Source organism: Trachypithecus francoisi, unplaced genomic scaffold (assembly GCF_009764315.1).
Source record: "Trachypithecus francoisi isolate TF-2019V2 unplaced genomic scaffold, Tfra_2.0 Lachesis_group11, whole genome shotgun sequence".
Lineage (NCBI taxonomy): Eukaryota > Metazoa > Chordata > Mammalia > Primates > Cercopithecidae > Trachypithecus > Trachypithecus francoisi.
In genome coordinates, this window is record NW_022681456.1 from 11,878,727 (window position 1) to 11,901,510 (window position 22,784).

At 48.6% G+C, this 22,784-nt stretch overlaps 1 protein-coding gene across 2 annotated transcripts; it reads left to right on the forward strand.

The window, feature by feature from the left end:
• Positions 1 to 166: 166 nt before the first annotated feature.
• OASL (2'-5'-oligoadenylate synthetase like) lies at positions 167 to 20,093 on the forward strand. 2 transcript variants are annotated; one of them, XM_033220347.1, is made up of 6 exons: positions 173 to 664; positions 6,357 to 6,639; positions 8,689 to 8,864; positions 12,523 to 12,764; positions 16,212 to 16,359; positions 19,326 to 20,093. In XM_033220347.1, exons 1-6 carry the CDS (start codon positions 467 to 469, stop codon positions 19,824 to 19,826), a joined length of 1,548 nt encoding a protein of 515 aa, XP_033076238.1. In that variant the 5' UTR covers positions 173 to 466; the 3' UTR covers positions 19,827 to 20,093. The 2 variants fall into 2 exon arrangements, with proteins under 2 accessions (XP_033076239.1, XP_033076238.1); XM_033220348.1 differs by lacking the exons at positions 12,523 to 12,764; positions 19,326 to 20,093 and having other exon boundaries at positions 167 to 664; positions 16,212 to 16,322.
• The last annotated feature ends 2,691 nt before the right edge of the window (positions 20,094 to 22,784 follow it).

Consider the following 22,784-nt stretch of genomic DNA (forward strand, 5'->3'; position numbering starts at 1 on the left):
CGTTCCCAAGTCTCAATTTCCTTAGACAGATTTAAGCAGCTGAATTGGCTAACCACTATCCAACTCCAACCTACAGGGCAAGTTGCCTCCTCTGGGGTCAAACACTGTCCAGTTTCAGTTTCCAAACATCATAAAAGCGAACACTAAAAATTGAGAATCGAAACTGACAGCAGAGAGACTGACTAGACGGCCAACCTGTTAAGGTGGCCCCAGACATTCCAGCCTCAGCCCAGCATCCTCCTGTGCCCCTACTGCAGCAAGGGGGTCTCCAAGAAGGGGGACCCGGAGTCAGCCCATCAGACCTGGTTTCCTCTCTGCTAGGGAGCTTCATCCCATAGAGCACCGGAGGGCAATTGAGGAGAAGCTGCCTTAAAAAAGGAGGTGTGTGCCAGGTAGCTGGGTAGGTGCCTGGCTATATATCTGCCCGGCTATATATTTGCCCAGCAGTGGTACTCTCAGGACAGAGATGGCACTGATGCAGGAACTGTACAGCACGCCAGCCTCCAGGCTGGACTCCTTCGTGGCACAGTGGCTGCAGCCCCACCGGGAGTGGAAGAAGGAGGTGCTAGATGCTGTGCGGAACCTGGAGGAGTTTCTGAGACAGGAGCATTTCCACGGGAAGCATGGGCTGGACCAGGATGTGCAGGTGCTGAAGGTAATCAAGGTAAGACTTGGCTCCTCCAGCCCCCACACAGGACAAAACCCAGTATCAGAGTCCACGTCCCTGAAGATGCTGGGGACCCCTGTCCTCCTTATCCCTAGCCCATGCTGATGACATCGCAGAACACCCTATCCCACCTCGCTGTCTACACCCCACTGCACCACTGCCTTGAGCAGAATGACTCTAGCAATAATAGTTCACATCTGGGGGCTCACTAGCCTAACCTCTTAACATACACTATGTCTAATTCTTGCACCCTGTGAGATAGGTGCTATTCTTTTTCCAGTTTGCAGGTTAGCAAAATGGAGTCTCAGAACCAATACAACGCAAGGTCCGTGGTTGGATCCTGGTGTGAATGAACCATCTGTAAAATACAGTTTGGGGACAACTGGGAAATTTCCATATGGCCTAGATATCAGATACTATATGTATATATCTGATATAGGAAATCATTGTTGATTTTGTTAGGTGTAGCAGTAGTTTTGTGGTTATCAGGGAGAATGTTCTCTTTTGTTTGGACACGAACACCAAGGTGTTTTAAGGATAGAGTTCCTTGGTGCCTGTAATTTACTTTAACGTGGCTTAGATTAAGCAAATGTAGCCAGGAATTTAGACTTGTTGAATCAACTAGTGGGTATATGAGTATTAGTTGTATCATCTTTCTACTTTTCTATATGTTTTAACTTTTTTATAATAAAATGACCTTTTTTTTTTTTTTTTTTTTTAGAGACAGAGTCTTGCTCTGTCACCCAGGCTGGAGTGCAGTGGCACAATCACCGCTCACTGTAGCCTTGATCTCCCTGGGCTACAGGTGATCCTCAGACTCCTAAGTAGCTTGGGATTACAGGCATGCACCACCATGCCCAGCTAATTTTTGTATTTTTTGTAGAGACAGCTTTTCACCAATGTTGCCCATGCTGGTCTCGAACTCCTGGGATCAAGAATATGCCCACTTTGGCCTCCCAAAGTGCTGAGATTACAGGTCTAAGCCACCATGTCTGGCCGGCCAATAAAATGATTTTTTTTCTTTCTTTTTTTTGAGACTAAGTCTTACTCTGTCGCCAGGCTGGAGTGTAGTGGCACAATCTCAGCTCACTGCAACCTCCGCCTCCTGGGTTCAAGCGATTTCCCTGACTCAGTCTCCCAAGTAGCTGGGACGACACATGCCCACCACCACGCCTGGCTAATTTTTTGTATTTTAGTAGAGACGGGGTTTTTACCCTGTTGGCTAGGATGGTCTTGATCACCTGACCTCGTGATCCGCCCTCCTTGGCCTCCCAAAGTGCTGGTATTACAGTGAGCCACTGCGCCTGGACTAAAATGATTTTTTAATGGAGGCTCAGAGAGGTGAGGTGACTTGTCCAAGGTCACACAGTGTTGAAGCTGGGATTTGAACTTGACTCAAGGAACCCAAGCCCCCCTCACTGAGATTTTTCCCCAAGCCCTTCCTCCAGCTGTTTCATGCCACCTCCTGTGTTAGTTAAGATGAAAATTCAAGAGGGTCAGAGCTAGAAAGGCTTTGGAGAATCAGACAGTCTAACCAATGACTCACTTAAATAATTAAGTAGGCCGGGCGCGGTGGCTCAAGCCTGTAATCCCAGCACTTTGGGAGGCCGAGACGGGCGGATCACGAGGTCAGGAGATCGAGACCATCCTGGCTAATACGGTGAAACCCCGTTTCTACTAAAAAAAAAAATACAAAAAACTAGCCGGGCGACGAGGCGGGCGCCTGTAGTCCCAGCTACTCGGGAGGCTGAGACAGGAGAATGGCGTGAACCCGGGAGGCGGAGCTTGCAGTGAGCTGAGAGCCGGCCACTGCACTCCAGCCTGGGTGGCAGAGCAAGACTCCGTCTCAAAAAAAAAAAAAAAAAAAAAAAAAAAAATAATTAAGTAAACTGGGCGGGGCGCGGTGGCTCAAACCTGTAATCCCAGCACTTTGGGAGGCCGAGATGGGTGGATCACGAGGCCAGGAGATTGAGACCATCCTGGCTAACACGGTGAAACCCCGTCTCTACTAAAAAAATACAAAAAAACTAGCCGGGTGATGTGGCGGGCGCCTGTAGTCCCAGTTACTCGGGAGGCTGAGGCAGGAGAATGGCATAAACCCGGGAGGCGGAGCTTGCAGTGAGCTGAGATCCGGTCACTGCACTCCAGCCTGGGCGACAGAGCCAGACTCCGTCTCAAAATATATATATATATATTTAAGTAAACTGAGGCACAGAGAAGGTGAGAGATATCCCAAGGTCACACAGCAAGTTGGTGGCAAAGGCAATACTAGAATTAGGACCCCTGACTCCCAGCCCAGTGCTCAAGTTCTCTCTCTAGGGGCAACCACCTCACAGAGGGATCTAGGAGCCCTGGGCCCCTATCCATTCTTCGCACCTGTCCCCAGCATATGAAGCCTGAGGCCATACAATTTGTAAGTGAGAAACCACAAATTTTGATATTAGACAGACTCTTCGCTTCCTCCCTTACCAGCTGTGTGGCTTTGACCTTCCCACTCTTATTTCTCAAACCCGCAATCTTCTCATCTGTGGCTGGGGCATCATCATCTCTCCTTCACCAAGCCAGTGGGGCAATGCAGGCTCGATGATTCATGCATGATAAATGCTCAGAAACAGAAGCATCATTATAATTCTTGCCAAGCTTTCTTCTGGGCCTGGGACTCATGTTTGACTCTGGCAGACCCTCCCAGACCACCCCGTCCCCAACAACCTTGAGAACAAAGTGGAGGGAATAAGGAATGTCTGGTAAGAGGAGGATGCTACAAGAATAAGTTTATTTCTGTGTGTGCACATGCCACCACGCCTGGCTAATCTTTGTATTTTTAGTGGAGACGGAGTTTCACCATGTTGACCAGGCTGGTCTCGAACTCCTGACCTCAAGTGATCCACCCAACTCGGCCTCCCCAAATGCTGGGATTACAGGTGTGAACCACTGCACCCGGCCAAGAATGAGTTTTTACAGCAGGAAATGCTATTTACCCAAGCCTGAAATTCTTCCTGCACGTCATAGCCACTTCTCCCCTTGAAATCACTAAATGGTAGCAATCCCCAGAGAGCCGTGACTAATGAGGAATAATATATCTTATTTTGAGTCTAAACCCTCCCTTTCCCCACCCTCTGAAAATCTAGTGAGTGGAGCTGGTCCACATAAGGGAATGCTTGTCTTCAAATGAATTGTGCTTAAATACGTTTAAAACCGAAGCAAATCAGGAAGCCTGTTCTGGATGTGTTCTTTTCTGTCTGCCTGGGTCTTACCAGTGGGAAAGGCAGAACGGGAAGTCTAGGCCAGGCACAGTGGCTCACGCCTGTAATCCCAGCACTTTGGGAGGCCAAGGTGGGAGGACTGCTTGAGCCCAGGAATTCGAGACCAGCCTGGGCAAAATGTGAGACCCCCGACTCTGCAAAAAATGTATAAAAAATTAGCTGGGCATGGTGGTGCATGCCCATAGTTCCAGCTACTTGGGAGGCTGAGGTGGGAGGATTGCTTAAGCCCAGGAGGTCGAGGCTTCAGTGAGTGAAGATCGTGCCATTGCGCTCCGGCCTGGGCAACAGACCAAGACCTTGTCTCAGAAAGAAAGGGAAGTCTAGACTGGCCTTTGCGGGGAATGTGTCCTTCATTCACACACAGGGTGCCATCTCCAGCCCTGTCCCAGAGGGTGGAGGTGCTGGGTCTGAATGCCCGTGATCCCTTGGAAGCAGGGACTGGCTCACAGCCTTGGGTCACGAGGAAGAAAGAGGCAGAAGAACCACGCACTACTTGAGTTCTGGCTCTTTCTCTGACTCCGCTGCCTCCTGGCTGGGAGACCATGGCAAGCTGCCCATTGCCTCAATGGAGGCTGTATTGAGGTGCCTCCTAGTACCCACCTCAATACAGGAAGTGAAGGGTTTTTTTTGGGGGGGGTGGTTTAGATGGAGTCTCACTGTATCACCCAGGCTGGCGTGTAGTGGCGAGATCTCAGCTCACCACATCCTCTGCCTCCTGGGTTCAAGTGATTCTCCTGCCTCAGCCTCAGTCCCCAGTGCTCTCGCTCCAGTAGGTTGGAGTGTAGGCACACACCACCACACCTGGCTAATTTTTGTATTTTTAATAGAGACAGGGTTTCACCATGTTGGCCAGGCTGGTCTCAAACTCCTGACCTCATGATCTGCCCAACTTGCCCTCCCAAAGTGCTGGGATTACAGGTGTGAGCCACAGTGCCTGGCTGGGAAGTAAAGATTAAAAGGGATAATATGTACACAGGGCTCTCAGGGGTGCCGGACACAGGGCATGCTCATGTCATCCAGCATCTGTGCTCATGTCACACAGGTCGTGTTATGTCATCCAGCAACAGCTAGAATCTGATTCATGTGCAGTGACTCCATCCACCAGGAAAAGTAGCCCCCTGGGGGTCTGGTGCCTCCTTAGCAATTCCACCTCCAGATACGGAATGAGGAGAGGAGGCCAGAGAGTTGTGGGGCTTTGCATACCAGAGGCAACAGGGCCTGGAGAGCTCATTTAGAATCTCAAAACATCAAAAAATCCCTTCTCGACCTCCTTCTGTTACTAAGGGGGAAAACAGACAGCCCGGCAGCAGAAGGGATTGTCTAAGTCAGCCGGATAATGAGGAGAAAGAGAAACGTATTGCTGACTTCCTGTGTGCCAGGCACCCCACCAAACACTTGGCATACATTATTTCATCTGATCCTCCCAGTAGCCCAGTGACTGTTGTTCCACCATTACTTTCATTTTACAGATGAAGGTCTTAGAAGTCAAAATGTTTATCCAGCTAGGAAACAGAGAAGAGTAAAGATCTTTTTCAGGCTGCCTCATTTCACAGCCTATGGCTCTTAAATCCACCAGGCAAACTTGCTCCTTGCTTTATAATGTCATGAAATTATTCAGCCCCACCACCACCCCCAGAATCCTCAAACAACCCTATAGGAGGAGATGCTACCATTCCTCTGGAGTTGGCCTTACTCTGTGGATAAGAAGACTGGGTCTCAGAAGCAATGCAGTGTAGTAGATAAGAAGCTGGGCATTTGGGGCATCCAAGGGGGCAAATCGCTTGAGTCTAGGAGTTCGAGACCAGCCTGGGCAATATGGCAAAATCCTATCTCTACAAAAAAACACAAAAATTAGCCAGGCATGGTGGCACATGCCTGTAGTCTTAGCTACTTGGGAGACAGGTGGGAGGATCGCCTGAGCCAAGATCGCGCACTACAGTCCAAACTGGGCAATGGGAGTAAAACCCTGTCTCAAAAAAAAAAAGGCTGGGCTCTGAGGGCTACAAACTGCAAGACCCAGGACAAATGACTAATGAGGAGAAAGAGAAACCTATTGCTGACTTCCTGTGTGCCAGGCACCCCACCAAACCCTTGGTATACATTATTTCATCTGATCCTCCCAGTGGCCCAGTGACTCATGTTCCACCCTTGCTTTCATTTTACAGATGAAGGTTTTAGGAGTCACAACATTTACCCAGCTAAGGAACAGGGAAGAGTCAAGATCTTTTTCAGGCTGCGCCATTTCTCGATCCCATGTCTCGAGATCCTCCAGACATCTCAGTTTCCTCACCTGTAAAGTGTGGGTATCAGTACCACCCACTAGGCTCAGCGGGTGGTGAGCATTCGGTGAGACGGTGCATGTGAAGTGCTGCAGGGTTGCCTGGCACATGGCGTGGGCCTCAGGGTGACGGCTCTGTGTTCTGCAGGTGGGCTCCTTCGGGAATGGCACGATTCTCAGGAGCATCAGAGAGGTGGAGCTGGTGGCGTTTCTGAGCTGTTTCCACAGCTTCCAGGAGGCAGCCAAGCACCACCAACAAGTTCTGAGGCTGATACGGAAAACCATGTGGCAAAGCCAGGACCTGCTGGCCCTCGGGCTCCAGGACCTGAGGGTGGAGCAGAGAGTCCCCAGTGCTCTCGTCCTCACCATCCAGACCAGGGGGACTGCGGAGCCCATCACGGTCACCATCGTGCCTGCCTACAGAGCCCTGGGTAAGGGGAGGGGAAGCCCACCCGACTCACACACTTGCCCACCCCAGGAGACTTCCCAGTGTCTCACCTTTACTCATGGCCATGCGCACACACCCACATTCATTCATTCCATCTGTGTCCTATGCTCAGGGCTGGGTTATTGCAGTGCACAGAATTAACCCAACTCTGGCTATCATGTCGCTTAACTTGAAATACAGAAATTGACCAAAGAATTGCAGAGATAAATACATGATTGCAGGCTGGGCGTGGTGGCTCACGCTTGTCATCCCAGCACCTTGGGAGGCCAAGGCAGGTGAATCACAAGGTCAGGAGTTCAAGACCAGCCTCGCCAAGATAGTGAAACCTCATCTGTACTAAAAATTTAAAAAATTTAACCGGGTGTGGTGGTGGTCGCCTGTAATCCCAGCTACTCAGGAGGCTGAGGCAGAGAATCACTTGAACCCTGGAGGTGGAGGTTGCAGTGAGCCGAGATTGAGCCACTGCACTCCAGCCTGGTCGACAGAGCAAGACTCTGTCACAAAAAAAAAACAAACAAACATGATTGCAAATGATGTAAATGGTGGCCTGGATAACCACAGAAAGAGTGCTCAGGAAGTGATTGTCTGGGGAAAGAACATTCAAGAGGCTCTGACACCCAGTGAGGGGAAGGAGCTAAAAGTGGGGGTGGGGGTCTGTCACTGCGTTTTCTAGAAGCAGATCCTAAGACATGGATGTGAGGACAAGCAGTTTATTTGGGTGTTCATCCCAGGAAGCACTGGTAGGGAAGTACGGAATTGAGATGGGAAAGGCAAGAATTCAATACAACATGCATCCGTGGGCAAGTCACCACCCTGAGCTTCATGTCCTAGGAGAACTCGCAGTCACGTTACGGAATGTGCCTCCGTGGGATCCCAAGTGGGACGCTGGAGTGCTTACTCACCAGCTTCCCAGCCGTCACTGGTTGGGGGCTGCTTCGGGAGCGCTAACTCACTGGCCCTGTTGTTTGTCCTCGGGCAGAGTCCTAGGTGTTTGAGGTAAAACCTACATGCTGCAAGCCCAGACCCTAGAGGTTTCATGTCATGTGCTAACTCCTATCAGCTGCAGTGGCCTGCTGCGCGGAGTTGCTCTTTGGAGAAGGGGTAAGAGACAGGATCTGATTTTAGCAAGGAAGAGAGTGCTGGGATGTCTCAGTGATGTGTACCATGGAACTGGTTCTCCCTATGAGTTTTTGGGTTTTTTTGAGACGGAGTCTTGCTCTCTCGCCCAGGCTGGAGTGCAGTGGCGCGATCTCGGCTCACTGCAGCCTCTGCCTCCAGGGTTCAAGCAATTCTCCAGCCTCAGCCTCCCAAGTAGCTGGGATTACAGGCACCCACCACCATGCCATGCCCGGCTAATTTTTGTATTTTTTTTTTTTTTTTTTGAGGCGGAGTCTCGCTCTGTCGCCCGGACTGGAGTGCAGTGGCCGGATCTCAGCTCACTGCAAGCTCTGCCTCCCGGGTTTACGCCATTCTCCTGCCTCAGCCTCCCGAGTAGCTGGGACTACAGGCGCCCGCCACCTCGCCCGGCTAGTTTTTGTATTTTTAGTAGAGACGGGGTTTCACTGTGTTAGCCAGGATGGTCTCGATCTCCTGACTAATTTTTGTATTTTTAGTAGAGATACGGTTTTGCCATCTTGGCCAGGCTGATTTCAAACTCCTAACCTCAGGTGATCTGCCCACCTCAGCCTCCCAAAGTGCTGGGATTACAGGCATAAGCCACCACGCCCGGCCTCCCTATGAGTGTTGAAAGAGATCCAAAACAGACATTAAAGAAAACGAGGGACATTGAGGACATTCAGGGAGGACAACAGGAGGGGCCTGACGCATGGAAAGCCCAATGTTGGTTCTCGAGAGTAAGAATTTCACAAAAAGGACAGTTAGACAAGGCAAACCTTTGGTTTCTGTAGATACGAGGTCTCAAGTGTCCCTGGAGGGATAACTCCAATGTGTAAGCAGGCTCTCCCCAAAATACTACTTACCACCCTCTGGCTTCCTAATCCCCAATCTCTCCCTTTGCTTCCTCACTCCTCAGGGCCTTCTCTTCCCAACTCCCAGCCACCCCCTGAGATCTATGTGAGCCTGATCAAGGCCTGTGGTGGTCCTGGAAATTTCTCCCCATCCTTCGGCGAGCTGCAGAGAAATTTCGTGAAACATCGGCCAACTAAGCTGAAGAGCCTCCTGCGCCTGGTGAAACACTGGTACCAGCAGGTGAGGGGGTTGCCAGGATGGTAGGGGCAAGGAGAGGGAGGAGGGTGGGGAGGAAAGGCAGGGCCTGATTTTCATCTCAGGAAACTGCACCCAGGGGAAATGGAAGCATGTAGAGAGGGAGAGAATGCTAGTCTTTTGAAATGTAAAGTGAAACCGTCAGTGAAGAAGGTGGAAAAGGAGGAGAGGAAGAGGGGAAAGAAACAGAGAAGGAGGGAGAAAAATAGTTACTCTACAGTATTTCAGTAAACTCGTTCTTTTTATTTTATTTTTATTTATTTATTTATTTATTGAGACAGGGTCTTGCTTTGTTGTCCAGGCTGGAGTGCGGTGGTGCAATCACCACTCACTGTAGCCTCCACCTCCCTGGATCAAGACCTCCCTGGTTCAAGTGGTCCTCCCACCTTAGCCTCCTATGTAACTGGGACTACAGGCACACACAACCATGCCTGGCTAATTTTTTTACATTTCTTTTGTAGAGACAGGGTCTCACTATGTTGACCAGCCTGGTTTCGAAGTGGTCTCAGGCGATCCTCCCACCCTGGCCTCCCAAAGAGCTGGGATTACAGGCACAAGCCACCACACCCACCCCACAAGTTCTTGTTACCCTTCAATTACAGTCTAGGACTGGCAGATGTCAACTTCGCCAGGTACCATGGCCATTAATCACAGCAGGTTAGGGCCCAACAAGAGGAAGGATTTTTTAAATTCCACCCCAGGAGTCAAAAAGAGGGCATGTGTGAGTGTAAACCGCCCTCAGGGACATTTCTCAGGCAGCAGTTCAGTCAGTTTTGGGAACAAGATCTGCCCCCAAGATAATCAATGGAAACTCCAACTACAAACAGAACTCAGACACAAAAATCATTTATTATATAAAACTTGCAGAGAAGTTACAAGGGAATCAGACAGCAGAAGGAAAGATTTGATGCAATAAAAATAAAATAGGCCGGGCATGATGGCTCACGCCTGTAATCTCAGCACTTTGGGAGGCTGAGGCGGGCAGATCATGAGATCAGGAGATCGAGACCATCCTGGCTAACACGGTGAAACCCCGTCTCTACTAAAAATACAAAAAATTAGCCAGGCATGGTGGCAGGCGCCTGTAGTCCCAGCTACTTGGGAGGCTGAGGCAGGAGAATGGTGTGAACCCGCAAGGCAGAGCTTGCAGTGAGCCAAGATCGTGCCACTGCACTCCAACCTGGGCAAGAGAGCGAGACTCTGTCTCAAAAAACATAAAAATAAAAATAAAATAAAATAAAAATAAAAATAAAATGTAACAGAGATTTAAAGAAAAAACAATTACTGGCCAAATATGGTAGCTCACGCCTGTAATTTTGGCACTTTAGGAGGCTGAGGTAGGAGGATCACTTGAGCCCAAGGGTTCAAGACCAGCCTGAGCAACATGGTGAAACCCCCGTCTCTACAAAAAATACAAAAATTTAAAAAATTAGCTGGGGGTGGTGGTGGGTTCCTGTAGTCCCAGCTGCTTGAGAGGCTGAGGCGGAAGGATCACTTGAGTCGGGAGGTGAAGTAAGTTGAGCTGGGTAATGTTTTTATCCATTCACTAAGGCTTACATCTTACTGATTACAGGCATCCTACATTTTATATATCATCTAAGTTTTAAGAATATAACATTTCACTAGTATTGGAGAAAATAACTTATATTACCATAGTTTAAATTTCTAACAAAATTATAATGTTATTAGTTATGGTTTACAAATTTGAGTGTTAAGTATGAATTCACAAAAAGTTACAAAACAAATTAACTTATACATTTATTTATTTATATTATTTTTTTGAGACAGAGTCTTGCTCTGTCGCCCAGGCTGGAGTGCAGTGGCATGATCTCGGCTCACAGCAAGCTCTGCCTCCCGGGTTCACATCATTCTCCTGCCTCAACCTCCCGAGTAGCTGGGACTACAGGCGCCCGCCGCCACGCCTGGCTAATTTTTTGTATTTTTAGTAGGGATGGGGTTTCACCGTGTTAGCCAGGATGGTCTTGATCTCCTGACCTCATGATCCGCCCACCTTGGCCTCCCAAAGTGCTGGGATTACAGGCGTGAGCCACTGCACCTGGCCTTATAAATAAATTTTAATTCAAAATTGAATTTCTAAAGTCAGGGATAAAGTTTTTCTGTTAGTAAGTCAGTGACTTATAGGAAAGGCCCAAAGTTTCATTTATTTGGGAGATGAGAATTATACAAGATGATTCTGTGTTTGTCTCAAGGCCAAAGTGTTATAGTTTTTTTTTCTCTAAACTTGGGATATGATCTAATATTCATATATGATGGCCATAGGAAAATATGTCCATTTTACTTCCACATATCAAACTACTGAATATTTGACCAAAATTTTCACTTTCTGGCTAAGTATCAATGTTATCAGTGAGATTCTTCTTCTTCTTTTTTTTTTTTTGAGACAAGGTCTCACTCTTGCCCAGGCTGCAGTGCAGTGGCATAATCTTGGTTCACTGCAACCTCCTCCTCCCAGGTTCAAGCAATTCTCCCACCTCAACCTCCCAAGTAGCTGGGATTACAGGCACCTGCTACCACGCCTGGCTAATTTTTGTATTTTTAGTAGAGACAGCGTTTCACCATGTTGGCCAGGCTGGTCTCGAACTCCTGGCCTCAAGTGATCCACCCGCCTCGGCCTCCCAGAGTGCTGGGATTACAGACATGAGCCACTGCGCCTGGCCTCAGTGAGATTCTTAACACAGGAAGTGACCAGTGTCAATTAAGATGCTTTCTTTTGCAAGTAAGAGAAAAATACTAAAACCAACTCAAACTAGCTTAAACAATAAAGAGAATTATCAGCTCATGTATGAAAACCCCTAAACAGTCGGGGGGCGGGGCGTGGAGGGGGGCGCTTCAGGCACTGGAGAGGGCACTGGCTTTGTTTCTCTGGCATTCTCTCAGCTTCTCATTCCTCTATATGTCAACTTGGTCCTTTGGCTTGTTTCCCTCTTGGTGGCAAAGTGGCCACAACTGTTCCTGCCCTCATATTCACACATGGGAGGACTTCTCTTCTTTCAACCACTGAACAAAAGAACTAGGCTTTACTCTAGTTGAGCCAACTTAGATCGCATGCCTTCTCTTGAACCAATCATTTGCAAGGGGGAAAGGTTTATGCTGATAGGCCTGTGCCAGTCAGGGTCCATCCTGGAGCTGCGGGTGGGAGTCAACCCCTTCCAAACATCATGGCTACTATGCAATGGGGAAGGAAAGAATGTCTGCTAGAGAGGCAACCCCAATCTTCACTACAGAATCTCAACTATTACCATTTTTTCCTCTATCTAAGGAAACCTTTCCCTTCTTTAAAGAAACATTTCTCAGAAGCTTAATACATTAAAATAGATTTAAATGGGACTGGTTAGGCTAGGATGCTTGTGACCGAGCACAGCCTGCTCACACCTGTTCCTAACTTCATTCCAGGAGTTACATCTGTCAAGCACATATTGAAGCCCAATGGACTAACTCAGCCCTTTAATTCTAAAATGGTGAAACCTATGTCCACAGATGGAATGTGACGTGGCCAAGGTCACACAGCCAGTAGGCAGCAGAGCCAGGACTAGAACTTGGATTTCTCAGCTTCTGGTCCAACACCATCCTTACACGGAATCTTACGGTCTCTCTCTCTCTGTCTTCCCATCTCTTTCAACAGTATGTGAAAGCCAGGTCCCCCAGGGCCAATCTGCCCCCTCTCTATGCTCTCGAACTTCTAACCATCTATGCCTGGGAAATGGGTACTGAAGAAGATGAGAATTTCATGTTGGACGAAGGCTTCACCACTGTGATGGACCTGCTCCAGGAGTATAAAGTCATCTGTATCTACTGGACCAAGTACTACACACTCCAGAATGCAATCATTGAGGATTGTGTCAGAAAACAGCTCAAAAAAGAGAGGTACTGGACCACTGTTTGCCCACCAAATCTCACAGAAAAAGAAGAGAGAGGAGCTAGCGTAACGTGGTATAGAGTTTTATGGACTGGCTGTATTAAGCAGTAAGGCTGCCACCATAGTTGAGCATTGACCTCCCACACCAACACAGCTGGCATCTCACGTTGGTGGCTTATCAAAGTCACTGGGGGGCCATGGGGCGGGTATAAGCCTGTTCCTTGTTTCCTAAGCCACCCTCCACCTTAGCTTGGCCCTCTTGCTCTCTGAAGACCATTTTAGTGCTCTGTAGGAGCTAGCATGGGAAAATGGAAAGAATCTTGGAGACTCAAGTTTAAATCCCAGCTCAGCCATTTTCCTACTGCTATGAGCCTCAATCCCTTATCCATAAGCAGGAATAAACTGGAACATACAATACAGGATTAATGCAAGGGTTGGAGAAGATCTGTGTTAAGGATCCACAATATCTAGCATCTGGCATATGCTAAGTAAATGCTTATATTGGAGCATGTGCTTCAGCATCCCATTCATATCCCCTTGGCCTTTACCGTTCTAGGGAAGGTTGGTTTCACTTCCAACTGTCAGCACCTGCATCCCTTTGCCAGCAGACCCACTCTGAGAACAGCCCTTCACCAGATCCAGTGGGAGTTGGTGGATAAATACCACAGCTCCCTCACCCCAAAGATGGAAGGAATCTGGGTCTCATTCCATACGCTTTTTTCTTTTTCTTTTTTTTTTTCTTTTTTTTTTTCTTTTTTTTTTTTTTTGAGACAGAGTCTTGCTCTGTCACCCAGGGTAGAGTGCAGTGGCTCAATCTCCGTTCACTGCAACCTCTGTTCACTGCAACCTCCACCTCCTGGGTTCCAGGGATTCCCCTCCCTCAGGCTTCTGAGTAGCTGGGATTACAGGCGCCCATCACCCATACCCGGCTAATTTTTGTATTTTTGTAGAGACAGTGCTTTGCCATGTTGGCCAGGCTGGTCTCAAACTCCTGACCTCAGGTGATGCACCCGCCTCGGCCTCCCAAAGTGCTGGGCTTACAGGCGTGAGCCACCACACCGGGCCCCATTCCGTACTCTTTCCCAAAGATCGCCTCCAGTTGACCACAGTAGTAATTACTTCAATACCCAACCTTTGTTGTCTGCCTTCCCTTCTCTGTCTCACTGTTTCACTCCCTTATTCGTGCTTCCTGGGATCACTTTCCAAATCAGCCAAATCCTTATGTGGGGATCTGCTTCAGGGGAAGCCCAACCCAGACAGCTCCCTATGTTAGAAGCTCTGGGCCTGTGTGAGCAATATCACAATGTTTCGTGTTCTGTTATATAGTATTGGGTCTCTTTTGTAAGGAAGAAAAGCCAAGTCCGCTCATGAAAAGAGGATTTATTATAACCATGCCCAGAAAAATCGAGAAAGCATGAGGACCTGAGACTCCCTCTTTCTGTCACTCTCTCTCATGAACCACAGCACTTTTCCCCTCAGCCTCTGCTTCTCTCTCCACACCTGTCCTGCTCCCCTCTGCCTCCCAGGTATAAGGGACCTCCATCATCCCCATATCCAAACCCCAGAGGGAACCAGTCTGATTACTGGTCACAGGACACAGAGCCACCTGCCAACCAACAGAATGAGCCACTTTAGATCAGTGACCCCATCCCATGGGACAGCCTGGCACTTTCAGGCAGGACTGTTTTAGGGAGCAGTCAGTGTTGGGAGGAGCCAGCCTGGAGCCCAAAGTCCAGTTCATTCCAGTAGCCTGTGTCACATTCTATTACACAGATAAAGTCGCAGCTCCCTCCCAAGCCCCGGAGTACAAAGCGCTGTGTTTTTTGTTGTTGTTGTCGTTGGGTGTTTTTTTTTTTTTTTTTTTTTTTAGATGGAGTCTTGCTCTGTCACCTAGGCTGGAGTTCAGTGGCACGATCTTGACTCACTGCAACCACGATCTCCTGGATTCAAGCTATCCTTCCACCTCAGCCACCCAAGTAACTGAGACTACAGGTGCCCACCACCACGCCCTGCTAATTTTTGTATTTTTAGTAGAGATGGAGATTCACCATGTTGTCCAGGCTGGTCTTGAACTCCTGACGTCAAGTGATCTGACCACCTCGGCCTCCCAAAATGCTGGGATTACAGGCCTGAGCCACCGAGCCCCGTTCAAAGAGCTGGTCTTGATCATGGACTTGCAGTCACCCCAAGTTAATAAGCAAGCCCAAGATCCCCTTCAAGCCAATATTCTTTAAAATATTTATTCAATATTTACAGAAAGGAGAGACTCTTGAGGGCAGCCCAACCTGTGCTCTGTTGAGGAGGTAGACGGGTAAGAGCCCCATCTACTGGCTGTAAGAACTCAGGGAGATATAGGCCAGCACGGTGGCTCACGCCTATAGGCCGAGGCAGGTGGATCACAAGGTCAGGAGTTCAAGACCAGCCTGGCCAAGATGGTGAAGCCCCATCTCTACTAAAAATACAAAAATTAGCTGGGCATGGTGGCAGGTGCCTGTAATCCCAGCTACTCAGGAGGCTGAGGCAGAGAACCAGCTGAACCTGGGAGGTGGAGGTTGCAGTGAGCTGAGATTGCACCACTGCACTCCAGCCTGGGTGACAGAGTGAGACTCTGTCTCAAAAACAAAACAAAACAAAAAAAAGAACTGAAGGAGATCTGTAAAATGAGGACAACCACAACAATAAAAATAACAGTCTCTACCTTACAGAATTGCTGTAAGGATTAAAATAGGCTAATTTGCATAGGATTTGGCCTTGTTCTTCAATAAATGTCAGTAGTTGGTGGCGGTGGTGTTTTTATTATCTAAAGCAATTCAGCAGCTCTAACCTTAAACTTGCAAAGCCTACTCCCAACGTAAAGGGCCCCCTGCCTGAATGGGCATCTGTTATTCCTTTATCACACTTCTTGGGGCCTCATTCTCCCCCCAAATTCCTTGCAAACACCTAAGGCACTCTCCCAAAGAGGAATTCTTTTTTTTTTTTTTTTTTGGAAACAGTCTCACTTGGTCACCCAGGCTGCTGGAGGGTGGTGGCGCGATCTTGGCTCACTGCAACCTCCACCTCTTAGGTTCAAGCAATTCTCCTGCCTCAGCCTCCCGAGTAACTGGGATGACAGGCGCATGCCACCACACCTGGCTAATTTTTTGTATTTTTAGTAGAGACAGGGTTTCACCATGTTGGCCAGGCTGTTCTCAAACTCCTGACCTTAAGCCATCCTCCCGCGTCGGCCTCCCAAAGTGCTGGGATTACAGGCATGAGTCACCGCACCCGGCCAGATAGGAATTCTTGGAAATAGCATTGTCTCCATCCTGTGGTATTTTGGGGCTCTCCTGAACATTCCCGGGATGTGGACATCACGATGCTCAGTGGCTGGACTAAATAATTGCTGAGAAGGTTTTTTTCTGACTTGAAGGCCTCCAAACCATTACGAACCTGGGCACCCTTTTCCTGTGTTACAGGCCCATCATCCTGGATCCTGCCGACCCCACCCACAATGTGGCAGAAGGGTACAGATGGGACATCGTCGCTCAGAGGGCCTGCCAGTGCCTGAAACAGGACTGTTGCTATGACAACAGGGAGAACCCCATCACCAGCTGGAATGTGAAGGTAACGGCTCCTCTCTGGCCTGTCAAGGGCTTGAAGCTCAGAATGATAGACAACTACTCAGTATTTACTCATTCAGTTCTGTGCTGACGGAGAACAGAACTTCAGAGTCACTGTTTAAGGGCCAGCTGCACCACCCACGGGCTCTGTGAACTTGGACAAATTCTTTGGTTCTCAGGGCCTCGGGTTTCTTACCTTCAAATTGTTGTTCTCCTTTCCTTTCTTTTTCCCAAAAACTACTGGAGAATCAGTTCCGTGTTCCTGATCGTTCTTTGCATGAGTTGGGTCCAGCCAAGTCAGCTCAATCAGCCATTCTGTGCCAGTGCTGTGCTCGGGGATGGGGTAGGGGGTGGGGTTTGGGGGACAACACAGGCACAGAAATAAGGCATGACCCCGAAGCTCGGCCAGGCCCGGTGGTTCACGCCTGTAATCCCAGCACTTTGGGAGGCCAAGGCAGGTGGATCACTTGAGGTCAGGAGTTCAAGACCAGCCTGGCCAACATGGAAAAAACCCATCTCTACTAAAAAAAATACAAAATTAGCCAGGCGTGGTGGCGGATGCCTGTAATCCCTGCTACTCTGGAGGCTGAGGCAGGCGAGTCGCTTGAACCCGGGAGCCGGGGACTGCAGTGAGCTGAGATTGTGTCATTGCACTCCAGCCTGGGCAACAAGAGGGAAACTCTGTCTCAAAAAAAAGAAAAAAGAAAAAAAAGACAAGACCCTTCCTCTCAAATAACTCACCCTATGTCATTAGGAAGCAAGTCCATGAAACAAACTTACACAAAACTGCTAGAATGACCAGAGAAGACAAGATACTCTGAAAACAAAGCAAAAAAAGAAAAATACTAAGTCATATTATTATGTGATGCCAAACCTATGGTATAGGCAGAGATCACAAAAATCTATTTTATTAACATCACACTTTCTAGTTTGCAAAACTCTTGTCCAAGGTCTGTCTCAGTTGACCCTAACGGGCAATTCTGTAAAGTCAGAAGGTCAATTATTATTGTCATCATCATTACTATTATTGCCATTTTACAGAAGAGAAAACCGAGGCTCAGAGAGGTTAATTAACTAAGATCATTCTGCTAAGAGGCAGCAGAACCAGAGGCTCTGGGGGTCTGGAAGCAGAATAAATGTTAACTAAAGTCACCAGAGAAGATTCCTTTAAAAAGTTAGGGGTTGAAATGAGCCCTAAAGGCCAGGGGGAGATATAGACACTCAGAACAGAGGATAAGGGATGATGAGGGGCAAAGCATGGGAGGCTGGGATGAGCAAGATGTGTACCGGAACAGGAGACTGACCTGCTTGGAGCAGAAGGAAGAAGCAGAATCAGAGGCTCCGGTAAGGTACAGAGAGTCTAAACGGGGACCCCCTGGCCAAATGAGGAGGCCCACACACACATGGGCTGGGAAATATACGCCTTTGGATTTTTCCTGAATATAAAAACCATTGTAGACTGGGGGCGGTAGCTCACGCCTGTAATCACAGCACTCTGGGAGGCCGAGGTGGGTGGATCCCTTGAGCCCAAGAGTTCAAGACCAGCCTAGGCAACATGGTGAAACCCCATCTCTACTAAAAATACAAAACTTGGCCGGGTGCGGTGGCTCACACCTGTAATCCCAGCACGTTAGGAGGCCAAGGCAGGCAGATCATGAGGTCAAGAGACCGAAACCATCCTGGCCAACATGGTAAAACCTCATATCTACTAAAAATACAAAAAATTAGCTGGGTGTGGTGGCATGTGCCTGTAGTCCCAGCTACTAGGGAGGCTGAGGCAGGAGAATCGCTTGAACCTGGGAGGTGGAGGTTGCAGTGAGCCAAGATTGTGCCACTGCACTCCAGCCTGGCAACAGAGTGAGACTCTGTCTCAAAAAAAAAAAAAAAAAAAAAAAAAAAAAACTTAGCCAGATATGGTGGCACACACCTGTAGTCCTAGCTATTCAGGAGGCTGAGGTGGGAGGATTGCTTGAGCTTGGGAGGTCAAGGCTGCAGTGAGTTAAGATTGCACCACTGCACACTGCAGCCTGGGGTGATAGAGCAAGGCCCTGTCTCAAAACACAAAACAAACACAGAAAACATTGTGCAAAGATTTTTTATCTTGACAAATCAGAAAACTTGACAATGCCAGGCTTTTCTTTCTTTCTGGCTTTTCTTTCTTTCTTTCTTTCTTTTTTTTTTCTTTTGAGACAGAGTCTCCCTCTGTTGCCCAGGCTGGAGTGCAGTGGCATGATCTCAGCTCACTGCAACCTCCACCTCCTGGGTTCAAGAGATTCTCCCACTTCAGCCTTCTGAGTAGCTGGGACAACAAGCATACGCCACCACACCCGGCTAATTTTTGCATTTTTTGGTAGAGATGGGTTTTGCCATGTTGACCAGGCTGGTTTTGCCATGTGGACCAGGAGTTTGAGAACTCCTGACCTCAAGTGATCTGCCCTCCTCAGCCTCCCAAAGTGCTGGGAATACAGGTGTGAGCCACTGCACCCGGCCAAGGCTTATATTTCTTCTGGAAAGAATCAGCTAAAGGCCTGACCCTCTCCAGCATTTTCCAGGTTCTCTCCAGCCACCTGGGGCTCTCAGGCCCTGGAGTGTAGCCTCTGGAGGTGATGAGAACACAGACTCTAGAGTCTGACTGACCTCACTTCACATATCTGCCCTACTCATTACTACCTATGTGATTGGTGTTCAGCAAATTATTTAACCCTGCTCAGACAGTTTCCTCATCCATAGCATGGGGATAACCGTAGAACCCACCAACTAATAGAGATGCTCTGAGAATAAAATGCATTAAGGGTATGGAAGGTGCTCAGTATACAGCCTGGGAGGTGCTTACCACTCCCTACACATTTGCTGCTGCTGCTGCTGCTGCTGCTGCTACTATTGTAAAGATAAGGACAGATGAAGGGAACATGTGCACATCAGACAGAGAAGTGTGGATTTAACACCTCTCCTTCTCCCTCTCCCTTCCAGAGGGCACGAGACATCCATGTGACAGTGGAGCAGAGGGGTTACCCAGATTTCAACCTCATGGTGAACCCTTATGAGCCCATAAGGGAGATTAAAGAGAAAATCCGGAGGGCGAGGGGCTACTCTGGCCTGCGGCGTCTGTCCTTCCAGGTTCCTGGCAGTGACAGGCAGCTTCTCAGCAGCAGATGCTCCTTAGCCAAATATGGGATCTTCTCCCACACTCACATCTATCTGCTGGAGACCATCCCCCCCGAGATCCAGGTCTTCGTGAAGAATCCTGATGGTGGGAGCCACGCCTATGCCATCGACCCCAACAGCTTCATCCTGGGTCTGAAGCAGCAGATTGAAGACCAGCAGGGGCTTCCTAAAAAGCAGCAGCAGCTGGAATTCCAAGGCCAAGTCCTGCAGGACTGGTTGGGTCTGGGGAGCTACGGCATCCAAGACAGTGACACTCTCATCCTCTCTAAGAAGAAAGAGGGAGAGTCTCTGTTTCCAGCCAGTTAGTTTTCTCTGGGAAACTTCTCTGTACATTTCTGCCATCTATTCCAGAACTCATCCTGTCAGTCACTCTGTCCCATTGTCTACTGGGAAGGTCCCAGGTCTCACCAGCTTTATAATGAGTTATCCCAGGCCAGATGTGGTAGCTCACACCTGTAATCCCAGAATTTTGGGAGGCCGAGGTGGGAGGAGCGCTTGAGCCAAGGAGTTCAAGACCAGCCTGGGTATCATAGGCAGACCCTGTCTCTACAAAATAAAAAATAATTCACTGGGTGTGGTTGTGCACGTTTGTAGTCTCAGGTACTCGAGAAGCTGAGGCAGAAGAATCACTTGAGCCAGGAGGTTGAAGCTGCAGTGAGCTATGATCACGCCACTACACTCCTGCCCAGGCAACAGAGCAAGACCCTGTGTCTAAAAACTAAAACATAAAAAATAAGTAAATCTGTTTAAAAAAAGAATTATCCCAGCCCTGCCAGGAGGAGGATGAGGAGGGGTGTGAGAGACTAAATATACAAATAGACAGTGGCCACGTGACATACAACAACAGAACTCTGACCCACAACCTTCTTTAGCAATCAACCCCAAACCATCAGGGCAATAACTGGCAGCTCCTCTAATCCCTCCCCCCCGCCCCCACTCCCATCCCGCTTCCTATTTATGACCAACCAAGAAACCCAGATAAGCTCCCCAGACCAATCACATGGTTAGCCCTGCTTCTGGTCAGTGCACTTCCAACTTCCCCATACCAGCAGCCTCAATCAGGGTATCCCTGAAGCCTTCCCATTTTCCTGCCTGTCTTTAAATCTCTGTCAAAAGCAAGAGATGGTGGCTGGTTCCTTTGCTACAGCAAGTTGAGAATAAATAGCCTTTGTTAGTTCTCATTTGGGTGCTCTTTATTTCCACAGGGCCTAATGCTGTCCTAATGGTTATTGCTTGATCATTTGAGCTTCTCAACTCTAAGAAATGAGGACTGGGGAAACTGAGGCAAAAAGAGACAAAGAATGGGAGACTGAGGATGATACAGTATTAAAAAAATCACCTCAACTCCTAAAACCCATACACAAACAGTACGTAACAGTCAGGAAAGTGTAGGAAAATGACAGCATCTTTATTATCAAAGGATGTCATGTGATCAGGTTTACTCCAAGCAATAAAATGTTTCCTTTTGCCCTCCCATTTTGCCTAGCTTTCTGGTGGGCTACTCACCTACCATAGCATAGAAAATGCACATTACAATTGGTTATCAGCAGCCTCTGGTCAATTTAGCAATCATAATCTGTGTGTATCCCACCTCTACCTTCAGGGACAGAAAAAGTGCCTCCTTTCCAGGAGGTAGACAGGCTGTTCCAGTCCCCAGCTTTGTGCCCTTCATAATGCCCAGCACAGCCCACTTTGTAGGTGGTGGGAAAATTCTTGTTTAAAATAAAAAAAGAATGAAAAATTCAACGTCTTAGTCCACTTGGGCTGCTAAAACAAAATACCATACACTGGATGGCTCATAAACAATAAGCATTTGTTTCTTTTTTTTTTTTTTTTTTTTTGAGACGGAGTCTTGCTCTGTCGCCCGGGCTGGAGTGCAGTGGCCGGATCTCAGCTCACTGCAAGTTCCGCCTCCCGGGTTTTACGCCATTCTCCTGCCTCAGCCTCCGGAGTAGCTGGGACTACAGGCGCCCGCCACTTCGCCCGGCTAGTTTTTTTGTATGTTTAGTAGAGACGGGGTTTCACCATGTTAGCCAGGATGGTCTCGATCTCCTGACCTCGTGATCCGCCCGTCTCGGCCTCCCAAAGTGCTGGGATTACAGGCTTGAGCCACCGCGCCCGGCCGCATTTATTTCTTACAGCTCTGGAGGCTGGGAAGTCCAAGTCAAGACGCTAGCAGATTTGGTGTCTGGTGAGGGCCTTTTCCTGATTTATAGATGGCAGCTTCTCACTGAGTCTTCACATGGTGGAAGGAGCAAAGGTGTCTCTGGGGTCTCTTTTATGAGGGCCTTGATCCAGTTCATGAGGGCTCAGGCCCCATTACGTAATTGAAAGATTCTCCCCAGGGCCTGAAAGCTTAAGAGAATGAAAAACTCCTCCCTCCTCGGGCTCAGTCCCAAAGCACAAGGCCACTTGTGCCAGCAGCATGCATCAGCAAGATAGCAGAAGCATGAAGAGAGCTGGCTGGAAGACACGTACCCCCTGAGGACTGAGAGAGAGGCCGTCCGGGTACTGCGTAGCAGTCACATGAGACTGAGACACTTCCTGTTTACAGGAGACTCTAAAACCCCTGCCCTGTCCTCATGTGGTGCAGACGCCATTTTAAGCCTCAGCCCACCTGCACGCAGGTGCTCATTAAAAGAGCGTGTTGCTCCACACTGCCTCATGTTGTGTGTTGGCATGCTGTCGGGGTTCAAACCAATACGAGACCCTTTCACTAATTACTTCCCAAAGGTCCCACCTCCTAATATCGTCACCTTGGGAGTGAGGACTTTTTGGAAGTTATCAGTATCAAAAATGGAGTCACTTATGTCAAACCCTAACAAATGCCTGTCACAGAAATTATCTCAACAAGTTCCTCAGGCCGGGTGCAGTGGCTCACGCCTGTAATCCCAGCACTTTGGGAGGCCAAGGCAGGTGGATCACGAGGTCAGGAGATCGAGACCATCCTGGCTAACATGGTGAAACCCCATCTCTACTAAAAATACAAAAAAATTAGCCAGGCATGGTGGCACACGCCTGTAGTCCCAGCTACTCGGGAGGTTGAGGCAGGAGAATGGTGTGAAGCCGGGAGGCAGAGCTTGCAGTGAGCCGAGATCATGCCACTGCACTCCAGCCTGGGCGACTGAGCAAGACTCCGTCTCAAAAAAAAAAAAGTTCCTCAAAACCACAGTATTATAGATAAGCCACTTGCACAAGGATATTTGCCTAACAGTGGGTGTCTCCACAATAAGCTAACACCAGCTCCTGCAACAGGCTCCTGTA

Excerpts from the sequence above, each read along its gene's own strand:
- OASL (XM_033220347.1), top strand. The coding sequence starts at position 467 with ATGGCACTGATGCAGGAACTGTACAGCACGCCAGCCTCCAGGCTGGAC. Across the intron at positions 6,640-8,688 it reads GCCTGCCTACAGAGCCCTGG|GGCCTTCTCTTCCCAACTCC; the intron begins GTAAGGGGAGGG and ends CTCACTCCTCAG. Across the intron at positions 16,360-19,325 it reads TCACCAGCTGGAATGTGAAG|AGGGCACGAGACATCCATGT; the intron begins GTAACGGCTCCT and ends TCTCCCTTCCAG.